We start from the raw sequence: 23,538 nt of genomic DNA on the forward strand, positions 1-23,538 counted from the left end.
CTAGCATTTACTTCCTTTACAACCCCATCTGTAAATATATTAAACAACAATGGTGACATTACACATCCCTGTCTAAGACCTACTTTTACCGGGAAGTATTCTCCCTCTCTATTACACACCCTAACCTGAGCCTCACTATCCTCATAAAAACTCTTTACAGCATTTAATAACTTACCACCTATTCCATATACTTGCAACATCTGCCACATTGCTCCTCTATCCACTCTATCATATGCCTTTTCTAAATCCATAAATGCAATAAAAACTTCCCTACCTTTATCTAAATACTGTTCACATATATGCTTCAATGTAAACACTTGATCTACACATCCCCTACCCACTCTAAAACCTCCTTGCTCATCCGCAATCCTACATTCTGTCTTACCTCTAATTCTTTCAATTATAACCCTACCGTACACTTTTCCTGGTATACTCAGTAAACTTATTCCTCTATAATTTTTACAATCTCTTTTGTCCCCTTTCCCTTTATATAAAGGGACTATACATGCTCTCCGCCAATCCCTAGGTACCTTCCCCTCTTTCATACATTTATTAAACAAAAGTACCAACCACTCCAACACTATATCCCCCCCTGCTTTTAACATTTCTGTCATGATCCCATCAGTTCCAGCTGCTTTACCCCCTTTCATTTTACGTAATGCCTCACGTACCTCCCCCACACTTACATTCTGCTCTTCTTCACTCCTAAAAGATGGTATACCTCCCTGACCAGTGCATGAAATTACTGCCTCTGTTTCTTCCTTAACATTTAAAAGTTCCTCAAAATATTCTCGCCATCTACCTAATACCTCCATCTCCCCATCTACTAACTCCCCTACTCTGTTTTTAATTGACAAATCCATACTTTCCCTAGGCTTTCTTAACTTGTTTAACTCGCTCCAAAAATTTTTCTTATTTTTTTTCTTATATATATATATATATATATATATATATATATATATATATATATATATATATATATATATATATATATATATATATATATATATACGTAAACTAAGGTATAATAACACTTATCAATGCTCAATAATAACCCACATGGAGACGGAAACTCAGAAGATTAACTGACCTGTATATTTCGACCTCCCTGCTGGGATCATCTTCAGAAGATGAGAATGATCCCATCTTGAATAAGTACAGTTGCCATATCTACTATTTCCTCCTTACTTAAGCCAGTATCTATGTAGCTGTCTCTCAATATTCTGTTGCCAGTGTGTGACAATATATAAACTGTCCTTTTTTTCATGTTTACTGGTCTTTATCATATTCCTTCCAAAGCGGAGACCTAACTTTGTTTCAGGTGTTTGCTGTATAACCTGTCAAGTACCTATAATCAGTGTCATTAACTCAGTCAAGGAAAATAAAAAAATCATCCTTGGGCAGTTGAATATTCAGGTACTTGAAGCATATACATCCAGGAACCTCCATAATAGGATGTTCTGGCGATGATGAAAGCTTCCTCATTCTACACACGAGATGATTGAGCCTGCTGCATAAGCGAAAATAAAAATTCATTATCCACTTCAAGTCCTCCAGGAACTTCAGTTGGGTCACACGTGGCTTACCCCAGCCAGGTCATTCAATGACCCTATCCTAGGTCATCCATGGCTTTAACTATGAGTTACTCCTCAGGATGACTAGTCATCCCTGTTGAAAAGTATTGATACAGAGATACTGGTTCCTAACTGAGATTTATACTCGAGCTCCTTGACATCAGATGATTCCTGGACGTTTAGAATGTCCAGTCAAGCTGACTCTTGTCCTCTCAAAATAGATAACTCTTTTAACATGATGTTTGACAATGTTGTGACCAATGACGTAAACAAAGTTTGCTCTCCACATCTCTCTAAAATGACGGCAACTTGCCAGTATATTTATCAGTGACGAAAATCACATTCATTACAGCTACGCTGCTGATGTATTTTCTGCTGTTTGGAAGATGGTTGTCTAGGACGTCGTAGGCTGTCTTTGGGGAATCCTATTTTTACGAAATACAATTCGGTATCTGTACACCTTCAGTAACATAGGACATTCTGCTCCTCAATACTCCATTGTTCCTCAATGAGAAATGTTGCTCCTGCAACACCTTCGCCTGGTCTGTCTCACCATGTTACTCAGTTGCTTCTAGAGAATGTTGAATTTGTTATTAGTAATGTTATCTTAATTTCTGCGCTTAATAGTATGAATAGGCTTTAATTTGTATCAGGTTCCTTTTTCTAATACAATGAATATTCTTGAACTCTGAGGCTCATTGCGGCGTATCAGGCAAAGCTGGTTGCTCATTATTGGCTGTGAGGGTTGGGGGGAGGATGTAGTGAATTAGGTCGGGCTTAAAGTGGATTTTGCTGATGTGTTGGGCGGGCCTCGGTCACTGGCCGGAGAGATGTATCCAGGTGGTGGGTTAAATGATGATTTGCTGCCGGGAGAAAGGAGAATATAATATAGAAGAAAATAAGGGCGAGGGAAGTGTATTTATATTCAGTAAAGCTGCCTTTGTGCGTGTTTTAGGCCAAGTCAGTATGCTCTTCCTTCCAGAGATTATCACACATTCCAGGGCTCGTCACAGAATCTCCAGGGCTCGTCACAAACTCCATGGCTTGTCACAGAAACTCCAGAGCTGATCACATAAACTATACAACTCGCCACAGAAACTGCATGGCTCGTCACAGAAGCTCCATGGCTTGTCACAAATACTCCAGTACTGGTCATGGACACTCCAGTACTCGTCACAAAGACTTCAGTACTTCTCACAAATACTCCAGTACTGGTCATGGACATTCCAGTACTCGTCACAAAGACTCCAGCGCTGGTTACAGAAACTCCAGTACTCGTCATAAAGACTCCAGTACTGGTCACAGAGACTCTAGTACTGGTCACAGAGACTCCAGTACTCCTCAAAGACTTCAGTACTCCTCACAAAGACTCCAGTATTGGTCACAAAAACTCCCGTACTGGTCACAAAGACACCAGTACTGGTTGCAAAGATCCCAGTAGACCTCACAGAGACTCCAGTACTGGTCACAAAGACACCAGTACTGGTCACAAAAACTCCAGTATTTGTTACAAAGACTCCAGTACTGGTCACAGAGACTCCAGTACTCCTCACAGAGATTCCAGTACTCCTCACAGAGACTCCAGTACTCGTCTCAAAGACTCTAGTACTGGTAACAAAGACTCCAGTACTGGTCACAGAGACTCCAGTACTCCTCACAGAGACTCCAGTACTCCTCACAGAGACTCCAGCACTCCTCACAGAGACTCCAGTACTCGTCTCAAAGACTCTAGTACTGGTCACAAAGACTCCAGTACTGGTCACAAGGACTCCAGTACTGGTTACAAAGACTCCAGTACTGGTCACAAAGACTCCAGTACTAGTCACAAGGACTCCAGTACTGGTTACAAAGACTCCAGTACTGGTCACAAAGACTCCGGTACTGGTCACAAAGACTCCAGTACTGGCCACAGAGACGCCAGTACTCCTCACAGAGACTCCAGCACTCATCACAGACCCCAGTACTCGTCACAGATTCCAGAACTGGTCACAGATTCCAGAATTCGTCACAGACTCCAGTACTCGTCACAGACTCAAGTACTCGTCACAGACTCCAGTACTCGTCAGACTCCAGTACTCGTCACAGACTCCAGTACTCGTCACAGACTCCAGTACTCGTCACAGATTCCAGAACTCCTCACACTCTAGTACTCATCACAGACTCCAGTACTCGTCACAGACTCCAGTACTCGTCACAGACTCCAGTACTCATCACAGACTCCAGTACTCTTTGCAGACTCCAGTACTCATCACAGACTCCAGTACTCATCACAGACTCCAGTACTCATCACAGACTCCAGTACTCATCACAGACTCCAGTACTCATCACAGACTCCAGTACTCGTCACAGACTCCAGTCCCATACTGTTAGAGAGAGATCCAGCAGAAACCAAAGTCTTTACCTCTAATATATTTCCCTTATATTAAATATAACCTAAGCATATATAGGAAGCTCAAACATTAATTACTTTTTTATAAGATTAAAGGTTACGCTAATTATTTTGCTGTTATGAAAATAAACATTGATTTGGGAAGCTTACCTTTCAGCAGAGAGAGAGAGAGAGAGAGAGAGAGAGAGAGAATATGATAAAGTATATCTTTGAGCTATTGTGAGGCGGAGGAATGTGTTGGACAGCTGATGAAACACCCCGGATACACACTGTCGACCAACACAGTCTTGCAGCATCCTTCTGACTTAATTCTACCATCCTTTTGTTCCCCTGCTTTCTCTCTCTCTCTCTCTCTCTCTCTCTCTCTCTCTCTCTCTCTCTCTCTCTCTCTCTCTCTCTCTCTCTCTCTCTCTACCGTCTTTCACACCACAAAATATTTATTGTACGTTTCTTAACAAAGTGACTTGTAAGTGCAGATTACTAACTTTAAACTTGTACTAGGGCGAGGAACCTTACCACGACGTTTCGGTTCCACTTAAACCATCAAGTTACAACTGCGGTGAGAAAATTATAGAAGGCTAGAAGACAACGAAGTAGAGGCGGGGTAAGAGAGGAGTGGTAGTAGAATTAGTAGTAGTAACAGTAGTAGCAGTGGTGGTGGTAGTGGTGGTGGTGGTGGTGGCGGCAGTGGTAGTAGTAGTGGTGGTGGTGGCAGTGGTAGTAGTAGTATTAGTAGTAGTAGCAAATGTAGTGGTAGTAGAGGTTGGACTAGTAATGGTAGTAGTAGTAGTTGTAGTAGTAATGGTAGTAGTGGTAGTATTAATGGTAGTAGTGGTAGTATTAATGGTAGTAGTGGTAGTATTAATGGTAGTAGTGGTAAAAGAAGTGGTTGTGGTGGTGGTGGTGGTGGTAGTAGTAGTAGTACAAGTTGTAGTTGTTGTAGTAGTAGTAGCAGCAGTAGTAGTAGTAGTACAAGTTGTAGTTGTTGTTGTTGTTGTAGTAGTAGTAGCAGCAGTAGTAGTAGTAGTTGTAGTATTAGTAGTAGTAGTACTAGTAGTAGTAGTACTAGTAGTAGTAGTAGTAGTAGTAATAGTAGTAGTAGTAGTAGTAGTAGTAGTAGTAGTAGTAGTAGTAGTAGTAGTAGTAGTAGTTGTTGTAGTAGTGGTTTTAGTAATCGTAGTAGTAAGTATTATTATTATAATCAAAAAGAAGCGCTAAGCCACAAGGGCTATACAGCAGTAGTAAGTAGAAAAGTGTTATCTCTCTCTTTCTCTGTGCTCTCCGCATTTGTGATGCTCAGTCCCTTCAATCAGAAATTTCCACTCTTCATAATTCATTTTCCCGTCTTGGCTACCCTTCCCATTCCACAGACTGCCTTCTCACGTGCTAAACGGAACTTTTTCTCTCCCAAACTCTCTACTCCTGGGAACTCTCCTGTCCTCTGCCTTCCCTACATTTCCGGTCTTTCTAATCTCAACAACTCTCTCCGTTCCTTAGACATCAAACTTACTTTCCGCCAGACTAACACTTCGCACCAATCTAGTTCATACCTCTCCTCCCTCTACAGATGCTCCTGGTGTCTACTCTATTTCTTGTTCCTCCTGTCCTCTTCAGCACTTTGGAGAAACTGGCCGATCTCTTTCTGACAGACTTTGGGAGCACAAAAGTAGTGTAAGGCTTGCCGACACCAACAATGCTCTTTTCTGTCACATCAGAGATCACAGCCATCCTACTGATTGGTCTTCTGTTAAAACTGTCTTCCCTACTTCCAACTTTAACAGTCGTCGTCTGGTTGAATCTTCCCCAATACACAACTTTCCTTGTATGAATCTTAGTCCTGGCTTCGTCTCTGTAGATGCCTTCCTCTCCCACTACATTGTAAAATGCTCCAAACTTCAGGACACCCGTGACTTAACTTGATTCCTTTTTCTTTTTCTTCTTCCCCTTTCCTCTTTCCTTTTTCTCCTTTGGGTTGTCTTTCTTCTACCTTGGGTATTTGTTCCTTCATTTTTTATTTATTTTTCCCCCCTCTGTGTTCTTGCTCTTACCCTCTATGGGCACCTAGCTCCCTTGTAGTGCTCCTCTTTCTCAGTATTTGACTAGCTCCTCCTCCTCCATACCACCTTCAACACTACTACTTTCTACCTCCACTACTACCACTACTACCTCCTGCCATCTTACACATCTCCTCCAACCCTGTCCTCATTCCAACCACACCTTCATTCTCCTACAAGAACGCTGACTGGTATGCTTTCAAACAACACATAGACAATATTAACCTCACCTATGACTACAACAACAAACCCATCTCTGACATCGATACTCAACTTGATCTCATCCAGGACACCATTACACAAGCAGCCAACATCGCAATACCAAAGAAAACTCACACCACTCGTTATTCCTTCAAACCGTCACTCAGAACAAGAAGACTAATTATCTGCTACCACAACCGCTTCCTCTACAACACACAGATTTAATCAAGTCCGATTAGATCTCACTTACCTTAGAAACAACATTTTACACAGCCTAGACCAAGACCACAACAATCACTGGTCACAACTAATACAACAAGCAGACAAGCAGCGTATTAAAAACACTAAAGCCTTTTGGAACTTTATCAAAAAAAATCAGAGGCACTACTCCCACCAACAAATTCAAACACATCACCCACAACAACACACACATCTCAGACCCGCAGGCTGCTACCAACATCTTCAAACACATCTGGGAGAACATCTTCCACCCTCACCCACCTCGCCCTAACGTTATTCAACACATTCAGAACATAGAACACTGGAACACTGCACACACACAAGAAACAACACCAGACAGCCACATACATCTAGACACTCTTACCTCCTCCCAAGAACTCGACACTCCTTTCACCAACACAGACATTAAAACTCTCCTCAGGCACCTTCCTCCAAAGGCTCCTGGTGCCTCTGGCCTAAACCATATTATCCTGAAACACCTTCCTGACTCTATCATTACTGCCTACACAAATCTCCTCAATGCCTCCCTTGCCTCTGGATACTTCCCTTCTCTCTTCAAAGCTGCTACTGCTATCCTCCTTCCTAAACCCAATAAAGACCACTCTGACCCTAGAAACTATCGCCCTATCAGCCTCCTTGAAACTTTAGGAAAACTCTTTGAAAAACTCATTAATCATCGCCTTCGCAGATACCTGGAACATAATTCTCTACTTTCTGATGGCCAGTTTGGCTTCAGAACACACAGATCCACACAGGATGCCATTAACATCATTCTCAACTACATCCACATCAACACAAAACAAAGAAACAGGACAGCCCTGGTTGCAAAAGACGTTGAAAAAGCCTTTGACACTGTCTGGCATGAAGGGCTCAAGTACAAACTCTGCACTAACTTCAACCTGCCTCTCACTACTCGTAAACTCCTCTGCAACTTACTAGACGGCCGTACCATGAGAATCAAATTCCAAGGCTGTTACTCTGACTACTTCACACTAAAAGCCGGAGTACCCCAGGGATCTGTCCTCTCCCCTACCCTCTACATTTTATACACTAATGACATTCCAACACCTGTATACCACAACTCCATCACACTAGCCTACGCAGACGACATTACACAACTTATCACTCATGCCAATATAGATACACTCACACACAAAACACAAAATGAGGTCGACAGGATAGCCATCTGGGAACAAAAATGGAGGATCAAAACCAATGCAGCTAAATCCAGCATTACGTATTTTAACTACAGGAAACGTGATCCTCCATTACCTGTCGAGCTCAGAACAGCTGACACCCGCACTTACATCCCCATCACACAATCTGTCACTGTCCTTGGCGTTAATCTTGACTACCTTCTTCGTTTACACGGACACATTCACTCAAGGCATGCAATAGCTAGTAAGGCCCTTGCGGGCCTCTACAAGCTGAAACATGCCTCTCAACGCACCAAACTACACCTCTACAAATCCCTAATACGCCCTCTGATAACTTACTCTCCTCTAGCCCTCTCTCTTGCAGCAAAAACAAACTTACTTAAACTGCAGCGTGTCCAGAACAAGGTGCTGCGCTGGGTGCTTGATGTCAGGTGGGAAGACTTCGCCACAAGCGAGTCTCTCCATGCGCAGTTAGACATCCCTGCGCTGAATCTGTACTGGAAGACGCTCAGTGACAGACAGACAGACAAATTTGAGACACAACATGACTACTGGACCACTCTCCTTGATGAAGACATTCGCAGACCCACAAACCAACACAATCTTTTCTACTCCTTGCATGTCCTGCTCCAAACCCTATTTACAAATAACCGTACATTCACTGACAGGTACATTCTATGACAGGTACCATTCTCTGACCCACGTTCGCCTTAGCTTTTGGGTTAAGACATAGCCCAGTTCTACACTCCTCTCTAGCGCTAAACGTCGCATGTCCCTTCCTCCTCACTCACCCCACTGGAGTCCTAAGAGAAGAGCCTGAATTTCTCTTCTCAATATCTGTCCCACGATCGCCTTCGCTGCTGGGTTAAGCCCTGGCTCTATTTCTACGACTAAGAACACTCCTCTCCAGCACTATTCTTCGTCTGTCCCGTCTTCCCCGCTCATCCCATTTGGGATCTTACCTGAACTTTCGTTCCTTTTCGTTCCCCGTGATAACGACATATCCTCCTCCTCGCTAGTGTCCACGGTTAGGAGTACATACGATGTTTTCGTTTGAGACGCACCAGATGAACGACCAGACCAGTGCTTGAGCAGCATGCGTTTCAACATTGCAGAAGACTTTCTCCTTCGGGAGCCAGAGACGGGTTATCGCAAGATTAAGACCCGTGCCAGGACTCCGATCGTTAGTGTGACTTTGTAAATGGTCCAAGTCGGACCGAAACGTCGTCGTAAGCTCCTCTCTTCTATGTGTAGGTTATCTGTGTATTGTTCCAGTCACGGTATTGTGCTTTTTTTTGTTATTTAACATTTAATTTTGTTCACGTACAATGTTAGATTAAGTTTAGACTGTGTCGGTGCAAACCTGCTACAATTTACTAGCAGAGTAACTCACGAGATCGTAATGACACGATTGCAAACAAACCATACCCCGGCCTGGATTGAACCCGCGGTCAGAGAGTCTCAAAACTCCAGCCCGTCGCGTTAGCTACTATACCAGCTAGCCACAATAAGATTCGTCCAACTAGGTATATATTTCTACACCATAGGAAGGTTAGCACAGGCACCACTGTGCAATCGTGTCATTACGATTTCTTGAGTCATATTGACGGCAGTGAAGGGACTTGAGCTAGAGTTCGTCACGGCCACGCTAGCTGGAGATTCGTCTGTAAAAACTTGCATTTGTGGTCACAGTGGTGCCTGTGCTAACCTTCCTATGGTGTAGAAATATACCTAGTTGGATGAATCTTATTGTGGCTAGCTGGTCTAGTGGCTAACGCGACGGGCTGGAGTTTTGAGACTCTCTGACCGCGGGTTCAATCCCGGCCGGGGTATGGTTTGGTTTACTAGCAGAGTAACAGAACTTGGCATCCCCAGATTCCATGCAATATCTGGAGAATGCCTTTTCTGGTCGGCTTCACACTTTTAGGGTTTGTGTGTTTCCCTGAATGGATGGTTCTGACTTTTCGCCTGAATAAATCCCAATTTTCCAATTTTATCCAATACACTGGTACTCTGTTTTCAATTCACTAACTAAAGCAGCATGCATCTTTTGCCCGACTTCACAATATTTACACCAACGTATTTGACAGGAGGACTGACACCCTGTAAGTCTTGATAGACTGTAAGTACAAACCTGACAATTTGTTGACGTTCTTAATAAAACTGAAATCATCGTGGATTCCGAGCAATAACTGAAGAATGCCTCTTGCGAAAGGCTTTCAACTTTCAGTGTTGGAGGGAGATATTAAATAAAGTTCGTCTGTGTAAATTTTAATTTCCCAATTTTATTAAATAGACTGACTTCCTTATAAAAACTACAGACTGTTTCTTCCGATCGAATTCAAACCCTAAAAGCTGGTGCATGTTAACTCATATAATTTTTATATTTAAATTAAACCATGTAAGTGTCAATTAACCGATATTCTTAAAATTATATAAAATTGTACTTTCTTAAAAAAAATATTTTTTCTTACAGCATTTCCCTTAAATACTATGTTCTCGTACGAGTTTATCCCACATGCTTATGTACTGTGTTCTTGTCTTACTATAACTTTCTTCAAGGCTTTATTTAGCTTTTAACGTCAAAATACCTTATCCAATCGGCTACAAATTTTCAACACGAGTGAGCTATAACTAGGGAGGTTAGAGGAGGTTGTTGAAACAGAGGTTTGGTAAGTTGGGGGAGAAAGAAGGAAAGGTAAAGATGAAATGTGGAAAAAGGTTAAGTGGGGGGTGAGAAGAAAGTTCATGGAACAACTGGCACGTGCAGGTGTTCTCTGGTCAATGTGGATCATTCCTGATTTTGGTCTCACTGTGATGAGTGTAGAAAGCCTCTCTGATCCTCCTTCCTCCATCACTGGTATATTCTACCTATAGAAACCTTGGTATTGTTAGTGGAATAAGTTGGTGCATTTTACCAATCATAATTTCTCAACTGTATAATATTTTCCACTAAACAACTTGACTTTGTCTCTTCTAAAAAGCATCAATCTTTAATGGCTGATATATCTTATGAGATGGATGAAACGTTTTGGGTTTAGGTTGTGCAGGTGCAAATTTTCTAAAGTGACTAATGTAGCTAATCAACTTGTAATGGTTGCATTCTTGTCAATGCCTGGAGAATATATATTCTGATCGGATTCAGACTTTTAGTACTGACGTGTTTCCTTCATATGAAGCTTTTTCCTGATTTTGATTTGTGTTAAGTTTTAATTTGCCAATTTTATTTAGCAAACTGGTTTTTTTTAAATAGGTGGAAAAATAGCTCATCTCTTCTGACCAACTTTAAACGCTGGTAAATCTTATTTAAAGAAAATTTTAGATTAATTTTAGCCTATAAAGGCCTTAATTTACCATTTATACTTAAGAACTTTGGAAATAAAAAATATTTTTTAAGATAATTTGTGATTATCTCACCCGATTAGCTTACAAACTTCAGCCCCGATAGATTAATAATAAAACTTCTAAGTCACGTCAAACTTGAAGTTCTTTCAATAAACCGGTAGTATCCCGCCGAGGCAGAGTGGCCCCAAAAAGAAAAACGAAATTTTCTCTTTTTAAATTTAGTAAAATACACAGGAGAAAGGGTTACTAGCTCCTTGAAATATTAATCCATTTTGGGATACTGATTTCTGTGAGATAACCAAGAATGCCTCTTCAGATTGGCTTCCTGAAAACTGGTGCTTCTTAATGGAAAGTTTGAATTAGTTTTGGGATACGTAAGCCCTAAACTATTTTTTATAGAATAAATTGGGATATTAGTCTCCAAGCGATAAAGTGTGAATGACTCTTCAGAAGGGCATCAAATTTTCAACGCTAATACTTAAGTGCTTTAGCAACGTATGGTGCACTCTGCACTATTCTGTTACATGCAACAAGGTTCACGGAGTTGGGGTTATGCAATACGGGGAACCCTTCCTCTGATGGCTTAGTGACTTACATACATTTAGTTAAGTGTCCCCTACTCCCCATCCCTTTAAGAGGGACTTTTAAGTGTTTGCCAGTAGTATTTTTTTTTTTTTTTTTTTTGGCTTTCTCCAACTTTTTTAACTGCTTTCGCTCATAACACGAGGCCTCATCCAATCGGCTTAAAATTTCCGACATATGAGTATACCCAAATTTTAAGCATTACTTCCAGACCTGTCATCACACTCCCACCCCAAACAACCATCACACTCCCTGACCTGCCATCACACTCCTTGACCTGTCATCACACATCCTGACCTGTCACCACACCCCCTGACCTGTCATCACACTTCCTGACCTGTCATCACACTTCCTGACCTGTCATCACACTTCCTGACCTGTCATCAAACTCCCCGACCTGTCAACACACTCCCTGTCTTCCCATGCACTGACTTGACGTACCATGCTCACCAGCACGATGGAGAGACGCAACCTTCCTCTAAATTCATGATCTCCTTTCACTTGTGTATCTACTGAAGAGGACCCCAGCAGGAAATTGAAGTATACAGCTCAATTAATTTTCTGAGTTTGTGTCACCGTGTGGGCTATTACTGAGTATGGTAACTACGGCAAAATTCTTGAAATAATTAGCGAGTGGGTCTATTTTGCATATATCAGATCCCTTTCTCTTTGGTTAAGTATGTTGATGTATAAGTATTAATAACTTGTAACCGAGCGGAATAATGTATTCACTATTCCCATCTTTAATTTGTTACTCTGTATAAGACTGATTTATGAGTAAAAAGATTAAGTGTGCATGTACCCTGTGAGGAAAGTTATTTAACTCGTTCCCAAGATGCTGGAATGGCTCCATTTACTGTTACAACAATCAGTGGCACTGATTTAGACCTTCAAAAACGGCACCGCGAAATTCGACGACAGTGTGTAGTGCAGAATGTTCATATTTGTGTGTAAAATAGTGATTTTTTGTAATTCCAGACAAATTAGGTATTTATTGAGTGATACATCTTAGGGTTTCAGGTGCGTACAGATAAATTTGTTAATAAAATGGTCAAAAAAAAAACTTGGAATCTTTGGAATCCGCGCCATAGCTGGGGAATGATTCATGTGATCGGCTTCAAACACTAAACGCTGGTGTATCTTAATTGGAAGTATTTTTGTATTGGTTTTTGGGTGCCATTCAGCAGTTTTTTAAGTAATTTTATTAGACTATTTTCTTAAAATATATAAAAAAAATTCTAATAAGATTGTAGAAATTTTGAAACAATATAGTAAATGAAAAATGGAGGAAACTGAAAGAATAGCATTTTCAGGACTTTTAAATTTAACGAGGATAGACTAAACTATTTTTAAGATATTCATTTTTAGATAACAGGAGAATTCCTCTTCAGTTTAGCTCCAACTCTGGTGCTTCTTAACGGAAGGTTTGACTTAGATCTGTGCTGTGTCCTATTTTTTTTTTTTTTAATTTTTATTGAAGGAACTGGTACATTTTTTTCCATATGATTGACTTGTGAAGGCCTCTTCTGATTCGCTTCAAATCTTCACAGCAAATATTTAAGTGCATTACAAGCTTATACCGCACTCTGCACTATTCCAGTCGCGTGTACTGAGGTACAAGGGGCTGGGGTTATATAACATGGAGATATCTTTCTAGGATCGAGCAGCGACTATTATGCTAGTAGTTTTAGCATATTTCACACAACTTTGCTGATATATTGTATATTTTCATAGCACAAGTGTAAGGCGCATACCGCGAGTAAACAGGAGCAGAAACTAGCACTTTCCTTCTGTCCTCCGACACATGCCGTTGGAGTACTAACAGTAATATCTTCTTCCCGGCAGCCAAACTGGACGGTGTGAAGACGTACATGCGCATGCGGAGAGTGCCGGCGCACCTACAAGCCAAGGTCATCAAGTGGTTTGATTACCTGTGGCTCACCCAGAAGTGTTCCGACGAGGAGAAGGCCGTCAGCTGCTTACCAGGTCAGTTTACATGGTCACTCTTACAGGTTTCGCCATACACTGCCAGGGTGTGGACCTTGAAGATGCCCTTTTTTTTTAACCATCCTTCCATATTTCCTCTCCATCTTATATAATAGCATTGATAAACAGGTAACAGCTAGCCTTGCATACGACGCACAGGCGCCACCTATTGCCAGTCTTTTGCCACCTGAATCTGGACCAGCTCTGCAGTAGCGATTATTCAGTCAGCAACATTTCCTCTCTACTCTGGCCAAACAATGTGGCTGGGTCTAGGCTCCAGATTTTTGCCTCAATCTATTACCTTTCCTCTCCTCTTCCACTATCCAAATCTCCCTTCCACCCACGTGTGTCTTACTTTGGAGTATCCTACTATTTCTACTGCCAGGGTTACATCAATAATCAACAAGGTCGGTTCCCCGTATGATTCTGCCAGACCCCAGGACATCTGATTACACTAGTAATTCAATTTAGTCAGCTGGATGACCACCAGGTCAGTCTACAAGTTCACCATGATCATATTAAGAAAAGTCACACCACCTCGGCTGGAACAATTTACAACTAATCCAAAACATAAAGATTTATCTTTGGACAACATTTCAGACTTCCTGAACCATTATAAAGTTGAAGAATGAGACACTTGCGCAACATTTGGGACTATTTATTGAGAAAACGTTTCCCCAGTCATTGGCTTCTTCTATACAGAGATGAATGGAGGAAGATGAGAACGAGTTTGAGGTAATCAGTCCCTCAGATTGGTTGAGGGACTGATTACCTCACACTCCTTTTCATCTTCCACCGTTCTTCTCTGTATTGGACCGAAGAAACCACTGTCTGGCGAAACGTTTCCTCAATAATGATTCCCAAATGTTGATGTTTCACAAGTGTCTCATTCTTCAACTTGTAAATGATTTAGAAAACCAACATCATATCATTAAGTCATCTAAAGGTTTATCTCCAACGTGTCAGTTTATTACGCTACCTGGTCGCCTTAATTAGCTGTAAAAGCATAATGGGTGTCCACCGAGGTTGCCTGCCAGCATCACAAGGAATCACCACTGTACCTGGAACAAAGTCAGTGTGTTGTAACCAGCTGCTGATATAATGCACAAGGTGACTGGGCAAACAGACTGTATGAGAATGAGAAGAAATAAACATTTGTCAAGACACAAGTACAACGTATACATCGTTCTAAGCACTGGACCGTCAATTCTCAAACACCAGGCACCCAGTAGGATTGGGCGTGTTGCACTGATGCGAGAACATACGTGGCCGTGAACTCAAAGACTAATTTCAATATAATCCCGAGTTTGCACTTAGAGATTAAAAACTCTTACCTGGGAAAGACAAGGTCCTGCGAATGTCTAGCTCACGAACGACTCACGAAATCATAAGAACACTATAGAGCAAACAAATCACAGAGCGGATGGGGCTAGAACCCATGGTAGGTGGTCCAGTGGTTAACACACTGGTCTGTGAAATTTATGTTCGGGCTCCACCATTCTGTGATTCAGGAACGACTGCTCATGGAATATGAGATGTTAATCGCTCGTTTACCTGATACATAGACGGCTACTTTTCCTACAAGATTAAAAAAAATAATATGGTCTAGGTGTTTTGTTCATTTGTCAAAATTTGACACATCACTTAGCCACTACCCTGAACTACGGCAGTTTACCAAGTTAGAGCAAGAACTATCTTTGTTTCTGCTGGCCCACCCCGCAGCCCAAACACATTCATTTGCATGCAAAAATAAAATAAAAATATTAATTTTTTAAATGGTAAGAGAGATGTGTGAGCGACAATAAAGTTGCATTGTACAAAGAGGATTATTTTATAATGCCCATATTACGTGGAGCATTAGGGAAGAAACAAATCATTGTCTTCACTCTGGCACTGTTTATTAATGTACCACTGAAGCCTCTCTGGTGTACTAGATTATAAATAGGAAAATAACTGTGAAACCCCACAGGTTTCTTTATATATATATATATATATATGTGTGTGTGTGTGTGTGTGTGTGTGTGTGTGTGTGTGTGTGTGTGTGTGTGTGTGTGTGTGTGTGTGTGTGTGTGTGTGTGTGTGTGTGTACCAACAAAGTTGCTATTGAGGTAAAAACCATTTGGAGTATCTTGATTTTGAATTTCAAATATTTACCCAGCACCTAGATTTTTATGTTACAGAAAAATATAGAATTTTTCACTTAATATGAGTACTGATGAGGAACAGACGATAACTAAACAGTATGCATACGTTAAGTGTCAAGTATGATTTTCTCCCATGAACTCATTGCAAAAAAAAAAAAAAAAAAAAAAAAAAAAAAAAAAAAAAAAAAAAAAAAAAAAGGATATTTTCCCTAACTAAAAATCCTGACTCGCTGGGTAAGTTCTGATACGACATTCTTAATCATCAAACTCGCGTCGATAAACGATGCAAATTTATCCTGACAACAAATGAATGTTTTGGTATCTAATGATATCTTAGGTTGTACAAGAATGGTATACAATACCGACAAGATGAAATTAAGACACATGTGCAACATCTGGGTATCTTTATTGTAGACGTTTCGCCATCCAGTGGCTTTATCAATACAAATTCTTGGACATAACTTGAAGATAGTTGAAGTATGTACAGAAGATGAGGCAATCAATCCCTCAACCTTGGAGTAGGTGCGAAGAGCACCGTAGTCGCACCTACTCCTAGGTTAAGGGACTGATTACCTCATCTTCTGTACATAGTTCTATCTTCAAGTTTTGTCCTGGAATTTGTATTGATAAAGCCACTGGATGGCGAAACGTCTACAATAAAGATACCCAGATGTTGCACATGTGTCTTGATATCTTAGGTGTATGACACACTTCCTGGGCTAAGCAGTAGTACCAGGAGGGTGTTTCTGAGGTCAACGTCCCCGTGACCCAGTCCCTGGCCAGTCCTCCAACACATAGCTGAGGACTGGTCAAGGACCGGGTCGAAATAAATGGTATAAAATACAGACACAATTGAAATATAAACACATAAGCAATATAATGTGATCCTTTGACAAATAAAGGATCACAGTTTACTGCTTATGTATTTATATTTTGAAGGACTGGGCCACGGGGACGTTGAGCCTGCAACACCCTCCTGGTAGTACTGCTTAGCCCAGGAAGTGTCGTGTCATACACCTGTAGAGAGAGTTTACCTGTAGAGAGTTCCGGGGGTCAACGCCCCCGCGGCCCGGTCTGTGACCAGGCCTCCTTAGGTCAGTGTCCCAGGATGCGACCCACACCAGTCGACTAACACCCAGGTACCCATTTTACTGATGGGGAACATAGACAACAGGTGGAAAGAAACACGTCCAATGTTTCTGCTCTGGCTGGGAATCGAACCCTAAGATAACACTAGATACCAAAACATTCGTGTGTTACCGATATAAATTTGTGTCGTTTATTAACGCGAGTTTGATCATACTCATAATAAGTGGGAAAAAAAAGTTGAAGAATTAAACACTTATGCAACATATGGGAATCTTTATTAAGGAAACATTTCGTCGTACAGTGGCTTCTTCAGTCCAATACAAAGCAGAGAAGGGTAAGGAGAGGAGGGGTTTGAGGTAATCAGTCCCTCAGCCTGGAATCGATGTGTTCAGTCCATCACTCATGTAGAAAGTACAATATGGCCGGAGAAGTTGCTTATATACTGTAGTCCGGCAAGTGGAAGCAGAAGGAAGCTGGATCACAGTATATAAGACACTTCTCCGGCCATATGCTGTACTTTCTACAAGTGATGAAATGAATACATTGATTCCAGACTGAGGGACTGATTACCTCAAACTCCTCCTCTCCGTACCCCTCTCTGCTTTGTATTGGACTGAAGAAGCCACCGTGTGGCGAAACGTTTCCTTAATAAAGATTCCCATATACTGCATAATTGTCTCATTTTTCAACTTATCGGTTTTTAAAACCATTTATCACAGAAAAAAGTTATTTCTATATTTTTCTGTAACCCAAAATCTACATGTTACGTAAATAATTATAATTCCAAATTACTATACTCAAAACTGTTTTTACCTCAGAAGCAAATTTGTTGGTATTCTGGGCGATCACTCAATATTTAATTTTTTTTCAATAAGCATATGTAAAACTCCTCAAGATCAAAGAATTTTGCTCCAAAAATATACAATTGACAATATTTATTACTATTAAAGTACAGTACACAATAGATACAAGATATATTAAAATGATTGACATATTTTATAGAAAGCCCCCGGTGATACAAAGCATTTCAGGCAGCATTAAAATTAATTGCTCACGAACAATTATTTAAGTTATATTGCATAAAAATTTTAAAATAGTGACAGGAAAAATAGACAGTGTACTTTACTAATAAACGTGTGAAAAACAAGATCACTGGGATGTACATGTGATGTGAGTGGTAGCAAGTGTGGTAACATGATGGAGAGTGTCATGATAGTGTGTCATGATGGAGTGTGTCATGTTACTGTGTCATGATGGAGTGTGTCATGGACAATGTATCATGATGGAGAATATGTCATGGAGTGTTATGATGGAGTGTGTGTCGTGATGGAGAATGTGTCATGATGGAAAATGTGTCATGAATAGTGTGTCATGGTCAGTGTCATGATGGACAGTGTGTCAAGAGGAACAGTGTCATTATGGACAGTATGTCATGGACAGTGTGTCAAGAGGTACAGTGTGTCAAGAGGAACAGTGTATGTAACTCCCCTGGGGCAGCTTGTGAGCATGGTGTGAAGGAATATATCACGGTAAGAGTTACAGTCTGACACATGTTTGTTGTACATTCTCAACACATTACCGATGAGACAGAGGAGGCGCGTGCAGAGGCAAGCAAATAACACTGTGTAGTTTATGCTGGCACAGAAGACTTAATTAACACGAGAACTGAAGATGTGTTGAAGAACATCAGAAGAATAATACAGGTGATGACAGTTACGACGAAGAATGTGGTAATTCACGACGGTTTTAACAAGTTGTGCGTCACAGAAGTTGGTGTTTAGCTGAATGTTCGACAGTGTGTGGCTTAGCCGGATATGCAACAGAAAGCGAGTAGTTTTACAAGATGCACAACAAATAACGAGTATTCTAGCAAGACGTGCAACAAATAACGAGTGCTTAGCAAGACGTGCAAGAAAAAACGAGTATTATAACAAGACATACAACAAATAACGAGTGCTTTAGTAAGACGCACAACAACGCGTGGTTTACCATAATATTCAAAATGTGAGGCGCCGCAAAACCTTCCTCATAAAAAATAATCTCTTTGCTTACGGAAAGACATAACGTTCGAACAACGTGGCGTTTTTCGTAAATACTGTACCATAAATTCCATAAATGACTCCATCTTTATGAAACAGGTGCCGCACGTTTCTGCAGACTGATAAATTTAATTATACGATGCCAGGGCATTATAGAATTTTTTTTTGTAATACACCTTAACTCGCCAAAGTTCGTAAGAACTAATTCATCCCCACACAGAATGGATGTTAATATTAACAATGGTATTATACAATACCGTCAAGTTGATAAGACATGTGCAACACTTTGGTATTTTTATTCCGAAACGTTTCGCCTATACAGTAGGCTTTTTCAGTCGCACACAGAGGAGGTATTGGAAAGAGTGGAGATGTAAAGACAATATAATCAGTCTATCACCTTCGAAGACGGTGATAGACAGGCCTAGCTGACATACTACTATATAGAAAGCCGCGTGTTATGTCCCAGGATGCGACCCACACCAGTCGACTAACACCCAGGTACCCATTTTACTGATGGGTGAACATAGGTAGCCAGTGTAAGGAAACACCCCCAGTGTTTCCATCCTTGCAGGGAATCAAACCCAGACACTCAGCGTGTGAAGTAAGAGCTTTTGCCATCAGGCCACGGGCCACCGTACTTACAATGACCCACCACTGACTGTCAGAGAGAACACTTCAAAACGCATGATTCTGAACTCATCACTAGTCAGCATATCAAACAACTTCAACTAGAACAACAACGGCTTCTACAACACCTCTTGGCAGGGGACTACTTGAACGCTATCCCGCATAGCGAGAGATCAGAGCATGGAAGAACACTGCAACAGGCCTACTGGCCGAGGCTAAGCAAGTCCCACTCGAATTCAACCTCCTTTTAGCAATATATTTTTCCCACTTATTATTATAGCCAAAAAATCAGCTGCAATATACTTCACCTGACTCTTCACGTCCCTACGCTCACTATATACTTACACATCCTCTCTTGTGATGAATGGTTTTGAAAACAGACAAGTTGAAGAATTGAGACACTTATGCAACACATGGGAATCTTTATTGAAGAAACGTTTCGCCACACAGTGGCTTCATCAGTCCAATACAAAGTAGAAATGGGTAAGGAGAGTAGAAGTATGAGGTAATCAGTCCCTCAACCTGGATTCGATGTGTTCAGTCCATCACTCTTGTAGTAAGTGCAGCATAGGGCCAGAGAGGTGGCTTATATACTGCGGTGAGATGAGGTGAAGCAGGAGGAGGCGGGATCTTAGTGGGACCTGATGAAGCCACTGTGTGGCGAAACGTTTCTTCAATAAAGATTCCCATGTGTTGCATAAGTGTCTCAATTCTTCAACTTGTCGGTTTTCAAAACCATTCATCACATCTGTCAGACACTGCAACATCATGGAATCTTGGTACAAAGACTTCAACGCTTGCCCAAACCTTTGGACGATGACCTACTTACATTAGTGGCAGGTCCCACTAAGATCCCGCCTCCTCCTGCTTCACCTCATCTCACCGCAGTATATAAGCCACCTCTCTGGCCCTATGCTGCACTTACTACAAGAGTGATGGACTGAACACATCGAATCCAGGTTGAGGGACTGATTACCTCATACTTCTACTCTCCTTACCCATTTCTACTTTGTATTGGACTGATGAAGCCACTGTGTGGCGAAACGTTTCTTCAATAAAGTTTCCCATGTGTTGCATAAGTGTCTCAATTCCACATCCTCTCTTCCCAGTTAGTTGTGACTTGATAAAGTCCACTGTATGGGCGAAACGTTGTCAGTAAAGGATCGCATTATACCGTCTTTACGGTCTTTGCTGCAGGTTGAAGACTGTTATTACGCGTCTCGTCCATTAGCAGTTCACTAGGCATCAGTTACATTCTTGTCGACAACTTTATTGAAGAATTAGACACATAAGCAACATCTGGGTATCTTTATTCGTAGACGTTTCGCCAACCAATGGTTTTATCAATACAAGGACAGAATGTGAAGCCTGTAGAACTATATACAAAAGCTAAGGTAATCAGTCCCTCAGTCTTGAAGTTAGTGAAGAGCACCATCGCTTATGTGCCTAATTCTTCATCTTGTTGGTATAGTATTGTATACCATTCATGTACAGCTTTATTACCTGACCACTAGTTATGAGTGAGAAAGGTTGGACTTAAGACGGACCTACCCAGTAGGCTTGCTACAGTGACTCATTCTTACTGCTACTAGTGGGTCCCGCCTCATCTGTCATCTTCAAGATTTTCTGGGCCTCACTTTGGAGCACAACTCTTCTCCAGGCTGAGGGAATGACTACCTCAAAGCTACATTTTTCGAAGGTGGTGGACTGATTATATCTTTATATCACTGCTTCTGCTGCCTTCTCTGTATTGGACTGAAGAAGCCTATTGTGTAGGAGAAACATTTCGGAATAAGGATACTCTTCAATTCTCCACGCACTAACACCACTTCTAACAAAGTTACAATCTTTCCCAACAGTCAAGTTGCACTGAACGTCTCTAACGCACTTACGCAAGCTAACACTAGAGTCGAGGATTGAGACGCTTATGCAACATATGGAGTCGATGTGTTCAGTCTATCAATCTTGTAGATTGGTGGATTTGTATTGGACTGATGGAGCCACTGTGTGGCGAAACGTTTCCTCAATAAAGATTCCCTTATGTTGCATAAGTGTCTCAATCCTCAACTTGTCGGTTTTTTAAACCATTTATCACATCCGTCAGACACTGCAACATCATGGGATCTTGATACAAAGAATTCTTCTACACTTGTCCAACCTTTGGACGAAGACCTACTTCGACTAGTGGATGGTACCACTATGACCCCACCCCCTCCTGATTCGCCTCACCTGACTACAGTATATAAGCCACGTCTACGGCCCTGTGCTGTACCTTCTACAAGGCTGATGGACTGAACACATCGACTCCAGGCTGAGGGACTGATTACCTCGAACTCCTCCTCTCCTTACACCCTTCTGATTTGTACTGGACTGATGAAGCCACTGTGTGACGAAACGTTTCCTCAATAAAGATTCCTATTTGTTGCATAAGTGTCTCAATCCTCAACTTGTCGGTTTTTTAAACCATTTATCATAACACTGGAGTCGACATCTGTAAAATTTAATACCTTGAATCAGTCAATGAAGGGGTTTACACGATACCCTGTGGAGTATACGTAGGTGAAACAGCAAGAAACCTCGAAACTCTTCTCAATAAACACATTAACGCATGCAGGAACGATAACTAACAACGCCTGCGTACAACACTGGAATTCCGCCAACCACTTGATGATTTTCAACGGCGTCCACCTAGTGATTAAAGAACCTAATTTCTGGAGACGTAAATGCCTTGAATCATCATTAATCGCAATATTTAACACAATTAAGCAAAAATAAAGGCAGCTTCATCCTTTCTGAAGTATTAGCAAAAATTTTCCTCAAAACAATAAACCCTGCTATCACATAGTTGCTGGTGCTGCTACTACTACTACTACCACAAGTACCACTACTACCACAACTACTTATAAAATTACTACTACGATTATGTTATGCCTTATACCTCACTAATGCTTATACTGTATATACCCTCTGTGTCCATGTATTGTTTGTATCTGCTTGACGAAGCTCCTGGAGAACGAAAAAGTTGCCACAATAAAATCTCACATTAGTTGCACTTGTGTCCTTGTACCTAAAAGATGCCAAACTGTTGTACATGTGTGTTAACATTCAAAGACGTGTTGCGTCATTAATGGCAGCTCAGCATCCAAGAAATAGGCTGAATGACCCTGCAGGGAAGGGCCATGTTAAGAACAACTGGCCTGTCTTAACATATGCACCGTGTTCTGAGAAATTGGCTTAAGCATTTAATGTAAAAAAATAACATTAACTTCCGGAAGACAAACAGCCAAATAGTAAACTCAAAATTGCGTCTGATTTCACAAGTTCACATATTTAAGTTTACGTAGATGTACGTAGTAATATATAAAACAAAGCTTTTCTTCAGAGAGACTTTAATTTGAAAAAAATTCGAGAGAAGTCTAACTAATTCTTGGCTATGGACATAAAAATAAAAACCTGGCAAGCAGAATATGCTATTCATGGATAACAAAAATTAACTGAATTGAGAACACAATTTTGGAAGTGAATTCATGTTGCTGGTACAATCATACATAAAACCAATACAAAAATAGCTCTTTAAATTTTTTCTTCTGTATGATCAAAGAGCACAGAGAAAGAGCGAGAGGGACGTGATTAGCGATTTTGATAAACGGTATAAAATAGTGACACGGTGAAAAAAAAAAAGATACAGATGCAATATAATGCGATACTTTATTGACTAGTTTTCCTGCACACAGTGGAGTGTATCAAGTCACAAGCACATGTACCTGAGCAAAGTATATGTGAGTATATACAGAGTGGAGAGTCAGGTCGTGGACAATGTTGGGAAGGTTGGAGCTGAGATGGACCAGCAGGTCCACTCTTCAAGTATGTATTCGTAGAGTAAATTTACTATAATTGGGTTTATGTTCAACCAACATTTAACATTGTGCTAGGCAGGTAACCCCCGAAGGGAAGCCTTCAGGAGGTCGACTGAATTTTTTTCTTACTCCTAGTACACCAAACGTGGAGTAGAATGAAATTAGTTTTGAGGCATCCACACCATCGTATGTCCTCGGATCACGGTACAACACCTAGCTCTGCTGGGTGCGTGATTCTTGTAGGATTGTATGCT

At 41.0% G+C, this 23,538-nt stretch overlaps 1 protein-coding gene across 5 annotated transcripts in view; it reads left to right on the plus strand.

The window, feature by feature from the left end:
• LOC128692507 (cyclic nucleotide-gated channel alpha-3) overlaps positions 1-23,538 on the plus strand; it is a 1,073,829-nt gene that overhangs the window by 1,004,289 nt on the left and 46,002 nt on the right. For all 5 annotated transcript variants that reach the window (XM_070090000.1, XM_070089998.1, XM_070089996.1 and 2 more), the window contains exon 4: positions 13,388-13,528. In XM_070090000.1, the coding sequence (XP_069946101.1) occupies positions 13,388-13,528 (141 nt within the window). The remainder of the gene's footprint in view (positions 1-13,387; positions 13,529-23,538) is intronic.

The sequence above is a fragment of the Cherax quadricarinatus genome, chromosome 30 (assembly GCF_038502225.1).
Source record: "Cherax quadricarinatus isolate ZL_2023a chromosome 30, ASM3850222v1, whole genome shotgun sequence".
In the NCBI taxonomy this organism is placed as follows: domain Eukaryota; kingdom Metazoa; phylum Arthropoda; class Malacostraca; order Decapoda; family Parastacidae; genus Cherax; species Cherax quadricarinatus.